Genomic DNA, 19,351 nt, shown 5'->3' with positions numbered 1-19,351 from the left:
ATGCTGAAAATTTAGCTTTGATCACAGAAATACATTTTAAAATATATTCAAATAGAAAGCAGTTATTTTAAATAGTAAAAATATTTCACAATATTACTGTTTTTTGCTGAACTTTAGATCAAATAAATGCAGGCTTGGTGAACAGCAGAGACTTCTTTAAAAAAAAAAAAAAAAAAAAAAAAAAAAACATTAAAGATTTTACTATTAAAAAAATGTTTGACTGGTAGTGTACATACATACATACATATTGTTAGGGTAGTTAATTAAACAATCTAGACCATAAAAATAAATTTAACAAGTAAGTAGCCATTTCTTAACTAAAAAAAAGCTTTATCTTGATATAATACACATATGAATCAATACTGTTCTTTGAGAAAAACAAAAAACAAACAAACACTCCATTGCCTGTCTGAATTAATGCATGACAATTTCCTTTAATCATTCTGCAGCAATATATGAAATAAATACCTACAATTCGTTGACGCTTAATCTTTAATTATTTAATTGTACACAGATGTGATTTTCATACAACATATTATGACATGGAGGTACTGAAGAGTGTCTGGGCTGTGCTCTGTCCCATATTGTCTTCCTCCAATGACTGCTGGATCAAAACAGTCTCCCGGCTTACTAAGGAAGACACCTCCAGAAGATCCGAAACGGTCCTAAAATGAAGATAAACCCACATAGAATCAGTTCAAGTTTAAATAAAAACGGCACAGAGAAAATATCAAGCTCTGTACGGTGCGAGACTTTCGTATATGAGGACTGAAGCGCTCCTACCTTGTCAACTGTTGGCTGATTTCACTAGCTGTATCTTTCATCTCTCTAAGACTCGCTGTTGAAGCCTCACAATCAGTGGGAATGTCCTTTGTGTAGTGTTGCAAGACACGCTCACTCTGATTCAGACATTCAACAGCTTTGTCTGTGCAAGAGAAACATTATTCAATAAATTAGGCTGGAATCATTATAACCATCAACTGAATTGACAAAACATTTGCAGATAGAAAGTATATCAAATTACACAACAGTATCTACAACAGTTTTTTTCTCCATGTTAAGCAAATCTCACCTAAAAACTGGCCTGCGTCCTCTCCGATGTGTACGTTCTTCACAGGAAGCTTGTGTCTCGTGGCATCAACGGCTGTGGCAAATGACTTGTACTCCTCTGTAAATGTGTTTGCTGCAGCAGCAACAGGAGCTAAAGCCTCAATCTGCATAAAAGAAGAGGGACTCAGATGTGAGATGTGTCGACAACATGGAGATTTAAGCATTAGTGTTAAATGTGGGAAGATGACCTGTAAGTCCAGTAAACTGTTGAGCTGTTTCTGCTTCTCCAGCAGCAGATATTGCCGTTTCTTGCGATTAACTTGAGCAGATAACTGCTGCTCTTTCTCCATCACAGCCAGAATATTCCTCTCAGCCTCCTCTCTCAGTTTTCGGGTGTTATGCTGAATCTATATGGAAAAACATAAAACATTATAAATTAGGCCTTTAAATACATATTTTGAATAGAAAATATAGCACTGTTTAACTTAAACTCAGTTGTTTAACTTAAACTTAGCAGCCTATGGGTGAGTTTGAAGCTGCATTTAAAGTGCATTTTGGAAGTTCAAAATTGGGGCACCATATCAGTCCATTATACGGAGAAAAATCCTGAAATGTTTTCCCTAAAAAACATCATTTCTTTACGACTGAAGAAAGAAAGACATGAACATCTTGGATGACAAGGAGGTGAGTACATTATATGTGAATAATTGTTTTGGAAGTGGACTTCTCTTTTAAATTAACTTGACCTCACACCTTAGCAGTAATGAAGGCCAATATAAATGTCTCCATCGCCATGTCCCTTTCTTCATTCTTGGGGTCTGCTGTGTCTGGCTGCACAACTTTTTCTGGAAAATATAATCAAAATATTAAGTAAACCGGTCTGGTTTAAAAAAATAAATTAAGTAAATAATAAATAAATAAATAAATAAATAATAATAATAATAATAATATAATATAAAATAAGTAAATATATATATATATATATATATATATACACACACACACACACACATACACACGTCTGGTTTATTATCTTTGTGGGGACTCTCCATAGGCGCAATGGTTTGTATACTGTCCACACTGTATTTTCTATCCCCTTACCCTAACCCTACCCCTAAACCTAACCCTTACAGAAAACTTTCTGCATTTTTACTTTCTCAAAAAATCTCATTCTGTATGATTTATAAGCTTTTGTACCCATGGGGACCTCAAGCCGGTCCCCACAATGTCAAAAATTTCAGGTTTTACTATCCTTGTGGGGACATTTGGTCCCCACAATGTAGCAAAAACAAGTACACACACACACACACACACACACACACACATATTACTCCAGACTACAAGTACCACACCTTTAATGACAGACACATCAAAATCCGGACACATTGGATGGCAGTGGCCATCTAAGGCTGTCGACTGTAAGACATTCGAGGAATCGATAATGCTGGTGCCCACTGTGGAAAAACATTACATGCTCAATATTACATTCACCAGTCATCATGTAAGAAATATTAACTTATCTAATAAAACAAAGCTTATTATGCAACCTAGATCCAACAAATGCAAATGTGAATATTTAATTTGACTCATCTATCCACGTAAGCCTATGGGTGAGACTTCCGGTTCATTAAAAGTAAAGTATAAGAAAATAACGAGAAAACTAACAATGTGCAGTAAACGGTAAAACTATTTGCACAACAAACCGGTTTGTTCAAAATTAAGATAATACATTAAAATAATATGGTAAGACACACCAATTTGCAATATTAAGCAGCAAAATGAGCTGTACAGCTAGACCGGAAGCCAGACCCATAAAATGTACAAATGGCCACAGCTGCTCTTACAGGAAGAAAGAGGTGGATAGTCTAGCCAAGCACTCACAGGTAGAGTCAATGTCTGTCAGAGAGCTTATTGTACGTCTTGACGATACACCTTCCCTTGGCTTTCGCAGGTTGCTTACTCTGGGAGAGGACGGTCTGGGTGGCAGCAGCGTTGACTGCTGTACACTGCTCTACAGAACACATCACATAACACATCAACACTGATATTAATATGAAATGACACAGAGAAATGAGACATAACATTACTATGGAGACATAATACACAGTTTCTTCCCAATACTTTGCTGTCAGTTACCTTTGCAGGAACCTTTGCTTCAGTTTGCATGTACCTAGACTTTACAATTGTGCCCGACGCTAAAAATCAGTAAGAGCAGAGGAAACTGTTAGTAAAATATCAGTGAGTTATGACACTGAATGAATGGAAGATGTCATGCTCTTACCTTTGGTTTTCCTCCTTGCACCACTGTTATTTCCACCGCTGGCCTCATTTTCAGTAGATACACTAATAAAAGAGAGGCTGTTTGAATATCTGCATAGTGCATACATGAAACTGACAAGTAACTTAAAGTGTAAATTAAAATAGAAAAGAATGAGTTAAATGACCACCACACAATATTTTGTGTCTAAATGAATTCAGTTTGGAACTTTGAACCACTTTAACTCAAGCAACAGATACACTACCAGTCAAATGTTTTGAGCAGTAAGATTTGTAGTGTTTTTTAAAGAGGTTAAAGTACAGCAAAAGCATTAATATTGTGAAATATTTTTACTATTTAAAATAACGCCTTTCTAAACTAATATTTTAAAATGTAACTTATTCCTGTGATCAAAGCTAAATTTTCAGCATCATTACGCCAGTTTTCAGTGTCACATGATCCTTCAGAAATCATTCTAATATGATTTGCTGATCAAGAAACATTAATTTTATTATTACTGTTGTTGTTGTTATTATCAATATTATTTCTGAATTCTTTGATGAACAGAAACATCCATAGATCAGCAATTACCTGAAATAAAAAGCTTTAGAAACATTACACACTATACCACTCAAAAGCTTGGAGTCAGTCAATTTTTTTTAGAAAGAAAATAATAGAATTTAATACTTTTATTTAGCAAATATGTTTTAAATTGATTAAAAGTGATGATAAAGACATTTATAGGGTTACAAAAGATTTCTATTTCAGACAAAATGCTGTTCTTCTGAACTTTCTATTCATCAAAGACACCTGAAAAAAATCTTCTCAGCTGTTTTCAACAAAATAATAATAATAATAATAATAGTAGTAGTAGTAAATGATTTTGATCAGCATATTAGAATGATTTCTGAAGGATCATGTGACACTGAAGACTGGAGTAATGATGCTGAAAATTCAGCTTTGAAACGACAGGAATAAATTACATTTTATTTTTTTTTTCTCAAATAGAAAACAGTTATTTTACAACGTAAAAATATTACAAAACTTCACTGTTTTTGCTGTACTTTGGCTCAAATAAATACAGGCTTGGTGAGCAGAAGAAACTTCTTTAAAAACATTAGAAATCTTACTGTTCAAAAACCTTTGACTGGTAGTGTATTTCATGACGTTTAGTTCTTATCTGACCAAATAATTACTTAATAAAAATAATTAACAGCTTACCACGCCCTTTTCTGCATGAATTAGTTTCATTTTCATTGTGTTTCATTTTTAAATCAAATCAGGTTGGTTTATTCATTGATATACCGCTTGTCAAGGTGAGGAAATATTTTAACATATTTAAATATTCAAATGTACAAGTGTTTCCATAAGAGGTAATAAATATAACACTTTTACACAAAACAATGAAAAAACAAATGAGTCAGACTGGCATTTACATTAACGTTATACAGGTAACAACGTACAGTATATATGAGTGTTTACATTGTACAAGCAACACGATAACTTACATAAACTTTCATAAACAATGAACTTAACTCAATAAATTAAAGAATAAGCCTTTAAACTAAAATATGAAACCTTACTTTTTTGCCTCACTTGAAGCTGTTTTCTCTACTTTACGTATACTTAACGGCTTTTTGGATGCCATTATGTGACACCAACCAAAACCAATAAGAGGAGTGTTGTGATGTTTTCTCAACCCGCGTTTTACTGATTTTCTTCCTCTGTTCTTGAAGCGCTAATATGAGTTGCGTTCAGCGCCACCTGTCACACTGGAGTGTGATTGAACGAAATAAAGTAATCCAACCTAAGAAATAGTTTCACAATTTTCCTGTACACACATTGCAAAATGAGCTTTTTTTTGCATTGTAATGAATCACGTAGGAGTAATTGACTTTGGTTTTAACGACATTTTATGTTAAAAAGCTGTAGTTTTGACGTAAATAAATATGTAGCTTTAATATACAGATCAAATAATTACATATTCGCATGCTCTTAGTGAAATGTATGACAGATAAATTATACACTTAAAAAAACTTTTCATTTAAAACGATTTATATCATCATAAACGAAATAATTCAGATTGAGAAAAGTTAAACAAAGCACAAAAAACATATAAATTATAACAAATATAATATAATTTATAACCAAATTTTATATATAGATATATTCTGAAATATATTTTAAGACTGCCTTTAAACTACTGTTTTATAGCTGTCAGTCAGTTGTCAAGCGCGTGTCCGCCCACTTCTAATAGTCCGTAAATAACTCCCATCTATGTTAACATCGCTCCGTCTCTTTATTTGTAGATGAAAATGATTTTTCCAGCACCATGAAGAGCTGATCATATGTAGTTTAGAGGTCTGTAACTCGGGTAAGTGTGATATCCATGCGTTTCACGTGTTTGTTTATCCCTTTCGAGTTAAAATGTTGGGATTAGCCATAGTTAGCAGGAAAAGTTGGGTGAGTTCAGCTCAAACTCGCGTCTGACAACTTTTTAGTGCTGCTCATGAGATATTTGATTGATTTAAGAGATGAATATGTTTAATTAATGTCAAATTTCTTCTAATTCGTTAAAGAGCTGCCGATTCAGCGCAATGTTATTAGCACGTAACGTTAGCAAGCTAAGACTCTCCCACTTTCCTGAATGTTTCCAACAGTTTCTTCATGTGTAAATGATAATGAGTATAGTTTGGTTAGGAGAAATTCAAATCTGAGTCTGAAATTAGTTGTATATTGAGTGTTTATGAACTTTTTTTGTAGTATGCTCACATGAAGAAACTTTTTGTTATGGCATCTGCTTTTACTCAGATTTCTTCTATGGAAATGATAGAAATCCAATGCTGTTGTGAGGCTCTTTTCACCAATCCCCTCAATAAATAATAAATATTTATGTGACAGATCAGTTTCCCCGCTCTCTCGTTTCACAGCTCAATGAAAGTTCATGAGAGGTTTGAAGTTTCAGTGTTTCCATTACTGACTCAGTCAGACACATACTTTTACAGGACTTTAAAGGATCTGCCATAAGTAAAGTCATGATGTGAACGCATATTATTGTATTCAGGAATGCTTCTCAAGGTCGCGGTGGGATCATGTGTTTTTTGTGCTCTTCAGGGTTGGAGAAAAGCTGGAATGGCCTCTAAACTGTTCGACAGACTTCGCCGTACGCTGTTCAAAGAAGGGGAGCTTCCTTCAGAGACGGACGGTCACGGAGCAGATGAATTTCCAGAAAGCTCTGAGCTCGAGGATGATACAGACTGCGTGTCGGCCAGACTCGGAGGAACCCTGTGCTTTGAGGGTGATGGGGTCCTGGACTCCGAGGATGCAGGAGACGTGTCGGGGCCGGACAGCGACTCTGACTTCTTTGGAGAATCAATAGATAATGCATGTAGCAGCACAGGTAGTCATCGACAACACGTATGTTTTACAAAACTGAAATTATAAGGTATCTTCTGAATAGATGAGTAGATTAAAATAATTTGTGTCATGGTCGAATTGAAGTCCAGGATGCAGAAGCTGTTAAAAAGGAAATTTCAGTCATTTACCCACTTGTTGATCCAAAACTTACAATATTGTTCAAAGGTTTGAGGTTGGTCAGATCTTGGCCAGTCTTTTATGCTTAAAAATACAGTAAAACTGGTAATATTGCGCAATATTTATTACAATTTAAAAAAACTCTTTTCTACGTTAATATATTTTAAAACGTAATTTATTCCTGTGATGCAAAACTGAATTTTCAGCATCATTACTCCAAAAGTGTCTCACGATCCTTAAGAAATCATTCTAATAAGTTGATTTGCTGTTCAAGAAACATTTATTATTGTTAAAATGTTGTGATGATTAATATTTTTGTGGAAATTGTTATTTAAGTGTACTTTGATGAATAGTTCAAATATTTTTTATTTAAAATAGCAATCTTCTTTAACATTATAGATGTCTTTGCTGTCACTTTTGATCAGTTTAATGCTTCCTATTGAGTAAAACAAATTTTTTAAACTAGTTAACCTTTCAAACAATAGTTTATGCTGTTATTATTGACCGGAGCCGTCTAAGTCATACGTTAATGATATTATAAGGATAATAAGGAATAGGCTCAAATTTGGGTCTGTGTTTACTAAAAAATTATTTTGGGACTTGCAGTTCTTGAATTACATTCTCCATTCTGCGTATTCAAACTGATGTGTCACCAAACAAACTGGAAATTGGTGGTTTTTGGTGTTAGTGGTGTAAAATATGTCAGCTGTGGTCATCATTGTATGGAAAAGACCTTGAAATCCTTCAACAGCGTGTGGTTAAAAACAAGCTCTTCTTTTAAGCTTGAACATGTTTGATATAGTACTTCTGAATTTACAATAATCTATTTGTATGCAGGTTTCACTTCTTCATTTTTAGTTCACTTTTAGTTCACTTAATGCTTCACAGTTGCAGTTAATGTTGTCTTCGGTTTATAGATACCAGCCCGATAGGTCCTTCCCCAAAAGCCTCGAACATGATCACCAGACAGCTACAAGAAAACTGGCGGAGCTCAAGAACTCGTAGCATTCCTGAAAAACTCATTTTTGAGGTGACTGATGCCAGTGTTGTCCATGAGACAAATTCCAAGTATGTGGTAAGTACACTAACCCCAGCTGTGAACCATTTCAGTCCATTTAAGTCCATTTCCAGTCATTTATACCAACATTCAAAGAAGGATTTTATATTATTACAAATTAGACTGTTCATAACAAGGAAAAGAAAAAATTTCATCTTGTAAAAATTTAGTTTAAAAACATTAAAGTTCTTAGAAATGTACTCTTTGTACACTACTAGTCAAAAGTTTTTGAACAGTAAGATTTTTTATGTTTTTTTTTTTTTTTTTTAAAGGAGTTCTCTCCTGCTCCCCAAGCCTGCATTAAGCCTGTACAATTCTGAAATATTTGAACCATTTAAAATAAATGTTTTCTATTTAAATATATTTTAAAATTTCATTTATTCCTGTGATTTCAAAGCTGAGTTTTTAGCATCATTACTCCAGTCACATGATCCTTCGGAAATCATTCTAATATTCTGATTGGCTGCTCAAAAAACATTCACTATTATGTTGAAAACAGCTGAGTAGAAATTTTTCAGGATTCTTTGATGAATAGAAAGAAAGAAGAATTTATAAACAGCATTTATCTGAAATATAAGTCTTTTGTAACATTATAAATGTCTTTGTCATCACCTTTGATAAATTTAAATAAAAGTATTAATTTCTATCATTTCTTTCCCCCCAAGAAAAAAAACATTTATACAATTATATTGACTCAAAGCTTTTGAAGGGTAAAGTGTATAAATAAGTGATAAATGCTGATCTTTGGATCTTTCCATTCATCAAAGAGTCCTGAAAAAATGACAAAAATAACAATGTTTCTTGAACAGAAAATCATCATATTAGAATGATTTCTGAAGTATCTTGTGACACTGAAGACTGGAGTAATGATGCTGAAAATTTAGATTTGATCACAGGAATAAATTACATTTTAAAATGTATTCAAACAGAAAACAGTCAGTTTAAATAGTAAAAATATTTCACAATATTATTTGCTGTACTCTGGATCAAATAAATGAAACAAAAAAAAAATCTCCGGAACTCTAAAACTTTTATTTAAAAATGTTTAAAACTCTTCAAGAAAGAAATGATAGAAATTAATGCTTTTAATTAGCAAGGATGCTTTAAATTTATGATGATGAAAAAGACATTTATAATGTTACGAAAGATTTCTATTTCTGATAAATGTTGTTCTTCCGAACTTTCTATTCATCCAAGAAAAAGAAAGCAGTTATTTTAAATAGTTAAAATATTTCAGAATTGCACTGTTTTTGTTGTACTTTCACTTTTGCTGTAAAAATAAATGCAGGCTTAGTGAGCAGAAGAGACTTCTTTAAGAAACATTAAAAATCTTACTGTTCGAAACCTTTTTACTGGTAGTGTAAATAGGGTTTGTCATATAATTAAGGAAATTAGCACCAGGTGCCAGATTGACACCAATAACTTGGAGGTATCTACAAATTTTCTCTAAGAGCAAGGCTGTTCTCTAATTTTCACTGTACAAACTGCATTCTTTACGTATTTTTAAAATAAATTATTACATCCAGACAAGAAAATAAAAACGTAAGCATCATATCATGGACCCAGGTTTCGTTTTTCAGATTTGTGATCCTGGACCACAAAACCAGTCATAAGGGTTAATTTTTTAAAAATTAGTTATTTGGCCGAGATGCAACTATTTGAAAATGTGGAATCTGAGGGTGCAAAAAAAAATCCAAATATTGAGAAAATCACCTTTAAAGTTGTCCAAATGAAGTTCTTAGCAATGCATATTACTAATCAAAAATTACGTTTTGATATATTTACAGTAGGAAATTTACAAAATATCTTAATGGAACATGATCTTTACGTAATATCCTAACGATTTTTGGCAAAAAAAGAAAAAATCTATAATTTTGACCCATGCAATGTATTGTTGGCTATTGATACAAATATACCCATGTTGCTTACGACTTACGGTTTTGTGGTCCAGGGTCACATTTCACATTAAGTCAAATTCACTTGTGGTCTTTCTCATCAGCTCTACACGATTCACGTCATCCATTCTGGGGCGTTTGACAAAACTCCCGCCATCATCACACGCCGCTACACTGACTTTGAACGGCTACACAGCCGCTTGCGTCGCCGTCACGGAGATGAGATGGATGGCGTGTACTTCCCTCGCAAAAAGCTGCGCAAGAACTTCGTTGCTGAGACCATTGCCAAGCGCAGCCGGGCGTTCGAGCAGTACCTGACCCACCTTCACTCCCTTCCCGAACTGCGTATCACACCTACATTTCTCGAGTTCTTCTACCTGGGTGATCTGCGTGCGGGACAGATGTTGATGCGAGTGGGTCGTTATCAAGACGCCCTGGGCTCTCTTCTCAATGCTCTACGACTACAGGAGAAGTTAGGATGCCATCAGCTCCTGCAGCTCAACCAGCTCCAGAGGGTTCATTGGTTCTTCACGCTCTCCGCCTTGGTCACCTGCTTTCAAGAACTAGAACAGCTCAGTGAAGCTCAGGAACACTGTGACCGAGCCCTTCAGGATCTAGCGCCTTCCCAGGAGGCTTTGCAGCAGCATCAGTTGCACCCTCTGCTCATCCCGCTCCTCCAATCCAATGTCAGGCTGTCCTGGAAAATCTCGAAGGACAAGAGGCGCTGGGAAGCTCTTTTGCAGGAGATCCAGGAGCATGGGATTGATATAGGGAATCAGCCCAACCTAAAAGAGTGTCTGATTAAAGAGAGCATCGAGGACAGCGAGGGGCTGGGCAGGGCTAAGAGCAAAAGTGAAGATGTCCCGTAAGCATTCAGGATTTTTATTTTTTTAAATATGAGTATTAGCAGTTATGAGGGATGATTTTGATAGCAATATGTATGATAGTTTACTAAGAAAACCTGTGGAATTAATACTAACTCGTATAATGCACAACATGCCTATCACTTTCAAACTCACATACATTTCATGGGCACATTTCAATAGCATTTATTATAGCCTTATTCTTTATTTGGTAACATTTTACTATATGATTCAATTTGTTAATATTTATTAAAGGAATAGCTCACCCAAAAATAAAAGACTGCTGAATATTTACTCACCCTCAGGCTATACAAGATGTAGATGAGTTTGTTTTTTCATCAGTTCAGATTTGGAGAAATTTAGCATTACATCACTTGCTCACCAATGGATACTCTGCAGTGAATGGGTGCCGTCAGAATGAGAGTCCAAACATCTGATAAAAACATCACAATAACACAAAAGTAATCCACACCACTCCAGTCCATCAGTTACTGGCCTAGGTGTTTTTACTTTAAACTGTTGATTTTAGTCAAAATATGAGTCCATAATCCATAATATCACCTGAAAACAGTGAAAAAGTCCATCCCTTGTTGTCTTTTCATATCAGAGTCCACCCACATATTTCTTTAGAACTATTTTAGACTGCTTTTTCTTGTAAACGGTGCTTGATTTGTGCATATTTCTCTCCTGATTCAAACAAGATGACTTTTTTGCTCTTATGGTAGCCAGAAGCTATGGTTTGAAGTTAAAACCTTATGGACTGGTCAAATACAAAGACACAGCTTTTCGCTTTAAAAGATGTTAATTGATGGACTTTAGTTGTGTGGATTACTTGTGGATTATTGTGATGCTGACGGCACCCATCCACTCACCATAGGATCCATTGGTGAGCAATTTCACTTTTAAAAAAATTGTGGTTTCAACTTAGAATAATTTGTTACCCCACTGCTTTAAAATTTGAATTTTAGTCAACTTGAAATGTTAAGTTGTACTAAGTGACAACTTAAAATTTTAGGGCAACAGGGTAACAAATTATTTTAAGTTGACTCAGCATTTTTTTTTTTTTTTTTACAGTGTGATGTAATGCTAAATTTTGGACATTCTAACGGCACCCATTCACTGTTAAATATTGTTACGTTTCTCCAAATCTGTTCTGATGAAGAAATAAACTCATCTACATCTTGAATAGACAGAGGGTAAGTACATTTTTCAGCAAATTTTCATTTTTGGGTGAACTATACACTGTAAAAACCAAAAAAACAAATTTGTTGCGTCAACTTAAAATAATTTGTTACCCTGCTGCCATAAAAATTTAAGTTTAGTCAACTTAAAATGTTAAGTTGTACTAAGTGACTAAACTTAAAAGCTGTGGTTGTTACCCGGCTGCCTTAAAATTGTAAATTGAATCACCTCAAATATCTAAGTTGTTACTTAGTAAAACTTAACATTTCAAGTTGACTAAACTTTTTTTGAGTTGACTGAACTTAAATTTTTAAGGCAGCCAGGTAACAAATTATTTTACAGCATTTATGAATGTAGATGAAGTTCAAATTCTAAACGCGCTAAACCATTAGAACTTTTGAACCACTTAATGCCTTATTTTCAGCTTTCATGAGTTGTTTTGTGTCATATTTAGTAGCCTTGATCTACAGAAACTGTCAACCTTCATTTCAGCACTTCTAGCACACATTATTTAGAAAGGACATTGGAAAGAAATAAGCGAGGCTGTCTACTCTAAACTCTGCTGCTTACATTCAGCTGCCTTGGACTGATTTGCCTTTTTGGTGTAGAATGCAGTATGCATTATTAGTGAAGGGAATACTAAAGGGAATTTCCTCTTTCGGTGTAAATTATTAATGAATTTCTCCGATACTGCTACAACAGCCTTTTGGTGCTGTAAACTAGTTTTAACCTTTATGCTCAAAAAGCTCAGAGTGCTTTTAAAACTTCAGGTCACAACTGTTTACTTAGGCAGTGTAAATAACACTAAACTTTATTTTTTCCAAATACTTTGATGCCTTTATATATATCAAACAGAGCGATTTTATTAAATGAATACTCTCAAAATTAAAGGTTTTAATATCTGAGCTCATTCTTTTTTTGTCTAATCTTACAAATTGTTTTACAAATTGTTGTCCTTTGCATACAAATTCAAAATGTTTTGTATACTGGTTAAACAGATTAATGTTTTTCCTTTTGTTACCTACTAAAATTTAACTTGAATATATTTATTTATGTATTTATTTATTGTTGTTGGGTATAGTTTAAGCAATAAAGTAATATACTCTTCACAAAGCTGTTTTATAGGTTTTCACACATTTGGTAGTTTTAAAGGTGCATTTTAGGCCTTCACATTAAATAAAAGCTTTCTGGTTTTTATTCAGATTTTGTGTTTCAAATGATTTTTATGCACTGAAATTGTTCAAGGAAGATTCCAGTCCAATTTACAGTAGGTCAATAAAGTATTTACATAACTCTCAGATGTGTTGAATTTGTACTGCTCTTTGCGAATGGAAAAGTATAATGTGTCATAACTTGTGTAAGTCAGTTACATTAAAAAAACAGATTTGTCTCATTTGAGTCCAAAAAGTAGGATTACCTCTTGGTTAACTGTTAGTTGGTTAGACTAGTTGTTTGTGCATCTGGCCCCAGTTTTCAGAGCTTTCCCTATAATCTTTTAATGCAGTGTTTTTTTGTAAATCTGTGAGTCACATTTGACCCAACAATATTTTAAATTTCAAGGGCTTGGCTCCTCACACATACTGTTGTTCTATAAAAGCCCCAAATGGGATTTTATTGTAAAGTACTACACAACACAAACACCTACACCTCAATTTTAAACACCTGTTATGTGCCATCTAGTGGTCACATAAAACTTTACAGCATTCCACTGGATGCACATTAATGTGTCAATGCGTAATCTGTTCTAAAGTGGTGCATACAGTCTGTTTTATATTCTGTACAAGGACTCTATTCACTTGAAATCATATGGCAATATGGCACTGCTAACATGCATGGCAGCTGCCAAATAGGGGAAAAGTCAGTTCTTTTTTCCATAAAAATCCTTGTGCAACTGCTTCCATGCAACATTTGAGGAGTTTTCATTTAATTTAGGTTGGGGAAAATTAGCCAGTGTGTAAGAGATTAGTTTCAGATCAGCCCACACACTGCCATAAAAGATTTAAAAGTTCCAACTATGTCTTGATTGTGTTGTACGTAATCAAAACCCAACTATGATGTTGCAAAAAAGTATCTTCACTCAAACTTACAAGAAAATACTACTTCAGTCTTTTACTTCAGATTTTCATGTTTCATTCAGTGTTACTTGCTCTGTTTTACTAACAATTTCTACACCATTTTGTTCAGTGTTGTGTGTTATGAAAAGTTTAAAAGTTTACATACACCTTGCAGAGTCTGCAAAATGTTAATTTTACTAAAATAAGAGTGATCATATGAAATGCATGTTATTTTTTAATTTAGTACTGACCTGAATAAGAAATTTCACATAAAATATGTTTACATATAGTCCACAAGAGAAAATAACAGTTGAACTTATAAAATTGACCCCATTCAAAAGTTTACATACACTTGTTTCTTTATACTGTGTTGTTACCTGAATGATTCACAACTGTGTGTGTGTTTTTTTTTTGTTATAGTTGTTCATGAGTCCCTTGTATGTCCTTAATAGTTAAACTGCCAAATTTGTTGGGTTTTTCAGCATTTTCAACATTTTTGTGTATTTTTTGTGTACTTTCCAACAGTGACTATGATTTTGAGATCCATCTTTTCACACTGAGGACAACTGCTCATATGCAGCTGTTACAGAAGGTTCAAACACTCACTGATGCTCCAAAAGAAAAAACAATACATTAAGAGCCAAAGGGTGAAAAGTTTTTAAATTTGAACATTAGGGTTATTTAACTTATTTTGTCTTCTGGGAAGCATGCAAGTATCTTCTGTATCCTCTGAAGGGCAGAACTAAATAAAAAAAAAAAAAAAAAAAAATGACATTTAGGCAAAATCTTATTCTGTTCAAAAGTTTAAACCCCCGACTCTTAATACATGGGTTTTCCTTCTTGAGCATCAGTGAGTGTTTGAACCTTCTGTGATAGTTGCATATGAGTCCCTCAGTTGTCCTCAGTGTGGAAAGAATCTTTTCAAAAAGATGGATCCATTCAAAAGATGGATCTCAAAATCATACAGTCATTGTTGGAAAGGGTTCAAATACACAAAAATGCTGAAAAACCAAAGAATTTGTGGGACCTGAAGCAGGCAGTTTAACTGTTCAGGACAAACAAGGGAGTCATGAACAACTATTACTAAAAAAAAAAAAAAACAGTTGTGGATCAATCAGGTAACAACACTGTATTAAAAATCAAGTGTATGTAAACTTTTGAACGGGGTCATTTTTTTAAAAAAAATCAACTATTTTCTTTTGTGGACTTTATGTAAAATATCTTATTCAGGTCAGTACTAAATAAAAAATAACATGCATTTTGATCTTTCTTATTTTGGTAAAATAATTAACATTTTGCAGATTCTGCAAGGTGTATGTAAACTTTTGACCTCAACATATTTAAATGCTCTATCGCAGTCATGTGGCTTTTACAGATAAACTGGTTTAAAAATACATATATCTGGAACTGAGCACCCATGAAGTAAAGATTGCATCATCCTAAACTAGTAGAATTTGTCTGGCTGCATGTGCCAGCCGAGCAACCACCACTGAGGTGCTAACATATATAAAGCACTCTGCATACATCATACGTGATCTTTGATCTTGTGCCCATTAGTGATGGGTAGTTATTGAACGATTCTTTCATTTTGAACGAATCTTTAATATGACTCGGGAGGAACGAATCGTTTTGTGGAGTGATTCGTTCAGTCAACATCCTATTAGGTTCTGCACTGGAATTAGTTCACCTGTTTCGAGTCTTCGGTTTTTTGCGAGTCGTGATGAACGAACGACTCAAACCGAAAAATTGTCAGATAAGAGGTGAGGTGAGCTAATCACACACTAAAGACCCAGGCAAACAATGAATTAATCTTTTCTGTTTCCTATAGCATTATAGTTTTGTCTTGTTTGTAGTGTGATCAGCGTTTGTGTAAGCAGTAGATGTGTTAGGGAAGTAACGTAACATTTTAATTACATTTTGCTAAAATGAACGAAATGATTTGAAAAAAGATTCGTTCATTTTGCTGAACGAGACTCAAAGGTCCGAGTCGGTAAAATGATCCGAACTTTCCATTACTAGTGTTTGCCAGAACAGATCGTCCCGCCTCAAACTCACGCTATTGGTCGAGAGCGGACTCCAAGCTTTCTGATTGGCTCACTGGCGCATCCCGCAGCCAAATTCTTTCTAGTCTGGAGAAAAGTATGATTTGTTTGGACAACTTTTTAGGTAATATTTCACCGACCGTAAGGCGTGTATTCACACTACTTAAAACATCAACTTTAAAACATGAGTATTTACAGTTGCCATTTTACAGCTATGATGGTAAAATTATTGTAAACTAATAAATAGAACTGAATATCCTGTTTTTTGTTCAGGAGATGTTTTGATCCAGCAACACCTTTTTTTTTTAGTGTTGTGTGTCTCACGGACTCTTGCAGTTCTCCGCCCCTCCTGACTCGCTGATTCAGCTTGTGCTCCAGCGGAGTTCATTGTGTGATCGCAGGTCGAGAGGATGATGGCTGGAGTGTGTTGTTCAGTGAGTGTGCTGTTATTGTGTCTGTCTGGATTCTTGAGCACAGCAGACGCAGCTCCAGGACGAAACTGCACAGGTGAGAAGATCCATGTTCTTTTAGCTTCATCCCGAAGAAATGCAAAAATGTGTATAACATGGTTACGAAACTTTTTAACCAGGTATGCATACCGTCAAATTTACGTATTTCTATATTTATTTTTAGTTTGTTGTTTTGAAATACTAAGGCTAGTCATGAAGATAACATACATTTGGTTACAACATTAAAATGTCATTAAGAAAATGTTACTGATGTCCATGTTATCTATAGTATTTTCATCAAAACATTATCCAGTACTCTTTGTTTTATTTACAACTTGGAAAAATCATTTAGTTTGATTTGATTTTGAAACTAACTCACACAGACATGAATTTGACTTTGCTTTAAAGCAGATGCATTTGTGAGTATCTTTAAAGTTTGAGACACATATTGGAGAGCCACTGACGGATGCTGTTCCATCACTCTTCCATCACTTCCTGGTCTCTCCTATAATGCTGCTCTTCTGTAGTGGTGGGTCACTGTCCGGCCAAGCTGACGGTTGTGCCGTCCAGTCGGGGATGTGTTTCTGATAAAGACTGCTCTGGAGGACACAAGTGCTGTGTCTTTGACTGCGGGGCTGTGTGTGTGCCGCCTGCTTTCAGTAAGAACACGTGAAATTAAACATCACATTTTGTTAAAAGATTGAAAATTATACATGTATATAAATAAAGTAAGGCATTCAGCATGCAGTGGTATGTATATGTGTCTCTGTCATAACAGCAAAGCCAGGAGTGTGTCCACGCAGAAAATTTGGAGCAGGAATGTGTGCTGAATTCTGTGTCAATGACAGTGACTGTCCGAACAATGAGAAATGCTGCAGCAATGGATGTGGACATGAATGTACGGCTCCATATACAGGTATGAATACTTTTTTTCATTGCCTTTCAGTTTCTGTCTTATTTTACAATATTAAGCATTACTTTATGTTGTTATGTTGTATGTACAGGTATGAATATTATATTATATTTTATTCTATTATATTATATTGTATTATATTATATTATGTCATATTATATTAATGTTTGGATCAGCTTTCTTTCTGCCTCTCAGTTTGTGTGTTATTTTGTATTATTAAGTATTATTATGTTGTTATACAGGTATGAATTATTATTATTTTTTTTATTTTATGTTTGGGTCAGCTTACTATGAAAACCCGTTTCTGCTCCTGTAAAAAAAAAATGCAACCTTTTATGTTTAAAAATTAATTATGATATATAAACTCGCAATTGCAAGTGAAACATTTAGAATTGTGAGATACAAACTTGCAATACTGACTTTTTTTTCAGGTTCGCGTGATACAAACTTCTAATTCTGACTTTTTTTCTCAGAATTATCAGAATTTCAGAAAGTGAAAAAGTCAAAATTGTGAGATACAAGCACAATTCTGACTTTTTTTCTGACCTTCTCTGAATTTTGTGATATAAACTCACAATTCTAACTTTCTTTTTCTCAGAATTATGAGATGTAAACACAATTGCGAATGAAAGTGTCAAAATTGCGAGATACAAACTCGCAATTCTGACATTTTTCTCAGGTTTGCTTGATACGAACTTGTAATTCTGACATTTTTCTTAAAATTGTGTGATATAAACTCACAATTTGGACTTTTTTTTCCTCAGAATTATGAGATATAAAGCTAGAATTGCAAATGAAAAAGTCAAATTGCGAGATACAAACACAATTCTGATTTTTTTTTTCTCCGAATGAGATATAAACTCACAATTGTAAGTGAAAGTGTCAAAATTGCAAGATACAAACTCACAATTCTGACTTTTTTTTTTCTCAGAATGAGATATAAACTCGCAATTTTGAGTGAAAAAGTCAGAAATGCAAGAGAAGCACAATTCTGACTTTTTTCTCAGGTTTGCATGATTCTGACTTTCTTCTTTGAATCGCGTGTTACAAACTTGTAATTCTGACTTTTTTTCTCAGAAATGTGTGACATAAACTCACAATTTTTTTTCTCAGAATTATGAGATATAAACCTGCAACTGCATATGAAAAAGTCAAAATACGAGATACAAACTAAATTCTGATTTGTAATTCTGACTTTTTTTAAAAAGATTAAATGAGATAAAAAGGTGCAATTGTTGTTTTTTATTCTTTATTCAGTGGTGGAAATGAGCTTCCATAGCTTTCCTATTGCCTTTCAGCTTGAGTCTTATTTTATTATAATAATTGTTCTATATATTATATATCATTTAGCACTGTTCGAGGCACAGGGTGGGTTTACAAAATGAATAAACATGAAATAATACTTATAGTCCATTTCCTTCTATAAGTAAAATGATGTTGCTTTGAGTGTTTTGTGCAGTATATCTGAGAGGGGACAAACTGTTTGTCTGTGTCCATGCAGTGAAGCCTGGTCGATGTGCCCTACCGAAGGGGACTCCAATGTGTGCAGAATACTGTTACCATGATGGCCAGTGTCCTGCTGAACAGAAATGTTGCCCAACCACCTGTGGTCATGCATGCAGTGAACCGTGCTGATTCAACCATTGGAAAGACTCAACGGGAAAATGATTTTGCATAATACACACTTGAGTTTTTTTGTACCATTTAATGCTTAAGTCTTCCCCATTTATAACCACCAAATAAACCTCATAGTTTCAGTAAACCTTCTTTGAGTGCTTGAGTTTTTTGCCCACAAAATAACAATAAAAATTGCTTCATTGAAAAGTTGGTATTTTTGGTATGCCAGTGTTTGTCTGGCTGTTCTCTTCTCACATAACAGCTCATTGGCATCAGTGCTTAGGAATGTAAAAGTTCCCCTCCCCGAGACCCAAACATGTGCAAGACGTCTTGTAATGAAAGAGACCTCTGTTTCCATCCTCTCCAGGAGTTTGGCAGCAAAAGGGTCAAAACATTTGTCTGCAAAAACATGACAGTGATGGAAAAGCCTTGAACTAA

The 19,351-nt window shown here is 34.3% G+C and overlaps 3 protein-coding genes across 3 annotated transcripts; 2 read left to right on the top strand and 1 right to left on the bottom strand.

The window, feature by feature from the left end:
- Positions 1 to 266: 266 nt before the first annotated feature.
- Positions 267 to 5,024, bottom strand: haus8 (HAUS augmin like complex subunit 8). Its single transcript, XM_051096750.1, has 10 exons — positions 4,891 to 5,024; positions 3,332 to 3,393; positions 3,187 to 3,245; positions 2,932 to 3,061; positions 2,403 to 2,504; positions 1,804 to 1,895; positions 1,299 to 1,457; positions 1,073 to 1,214; positions 784 to 925; positions 267 to 665 (listed from the first exon to the last, which is right to left on the bottom strand). Exons 1-10 carry the CDS (start codon positions 4,953 to 4,955, stop codon positions 536 to 538), a joined length of 1,083 nt encoding a protein of 360 aa, XP_050952707.1. The 5' UTR covers positions 4,956 to 5,024; the 3' UTR covers positions 267 to 535.
- Positions 5,025 to 5,546: 522 nt separating this feature from the next.
- On the top strand, positions 5,547 to 13,136 carry snx21 (sorting nexin family member 21). Its single transcript, XM_051097302.1, has 4 exons — positions 5,547 to 5,681; positions 6,422 to 6,707; positions 7,759 to 7,916; positions 9,898 to 13,136. The coding sequence occupies exons 2-4, from the start codon at positions 6,440 to 6,442 to the stop codon at positions 10,660 to 10,662; spliced, it is 1,191 nt and encodes a 396-aa protein (XP_050953259.1). The 5' UTR covers positions 5,547 to 5,681; positions 6,422 to 6,439; the 3' UTR covers positions 10,663 to 13,136.
- A 2,862-nt stretch (positions 13,137 to 15,998) lies between these two features.
- Positions 15,999 to 19,058, top strand: wfdc2 (WAP four-disulfide core domain 2). Its single transcript, XM_051095888.1, has 5 exons — positions 15,999 to 16,058; positions 16,244 to 16,441; positions 16,911 to 17,042; positions 17,162 to 17,299; positions 18,798 to 19,058. The coding sequence occupies exons 2-5, from the start codon at positions 16,345 to 16,347 to the stop codon at positions 18,929 to 18,931; spliced, it is 501 nt and encodes a 166-aa protein (XP_050951845.1). The 5' UTR covers positions 15,999 to 16,058; positions 16,244 to 16,344; the 3' UTR covers positions 18,932 to 19,058.
- Positions 19,059 to 19,351: the final 293 nt, after the last annotated feature.

The sequence above is a fragment of the Labeo rohita genome, chromosome 23, assembly GCF_022985175.1.
Source record: "Labeo rohita strain BAU-BD-2019 chromosome 23, IGBB_LRoh.1.0, whole genome shotgun sequence".
Taxonomy (NCBI): Eukaryota; Metazoa; Chordata; class Actinopteri; order Cypriniformes; family Cyprinidae; genus Labeo; species Labeo rohita.
The sequence above is the reverse complement of the archived record's forward strand: the minus strand, read 5'-3'. Positions and strand labels throughout refer to the sequence as shown.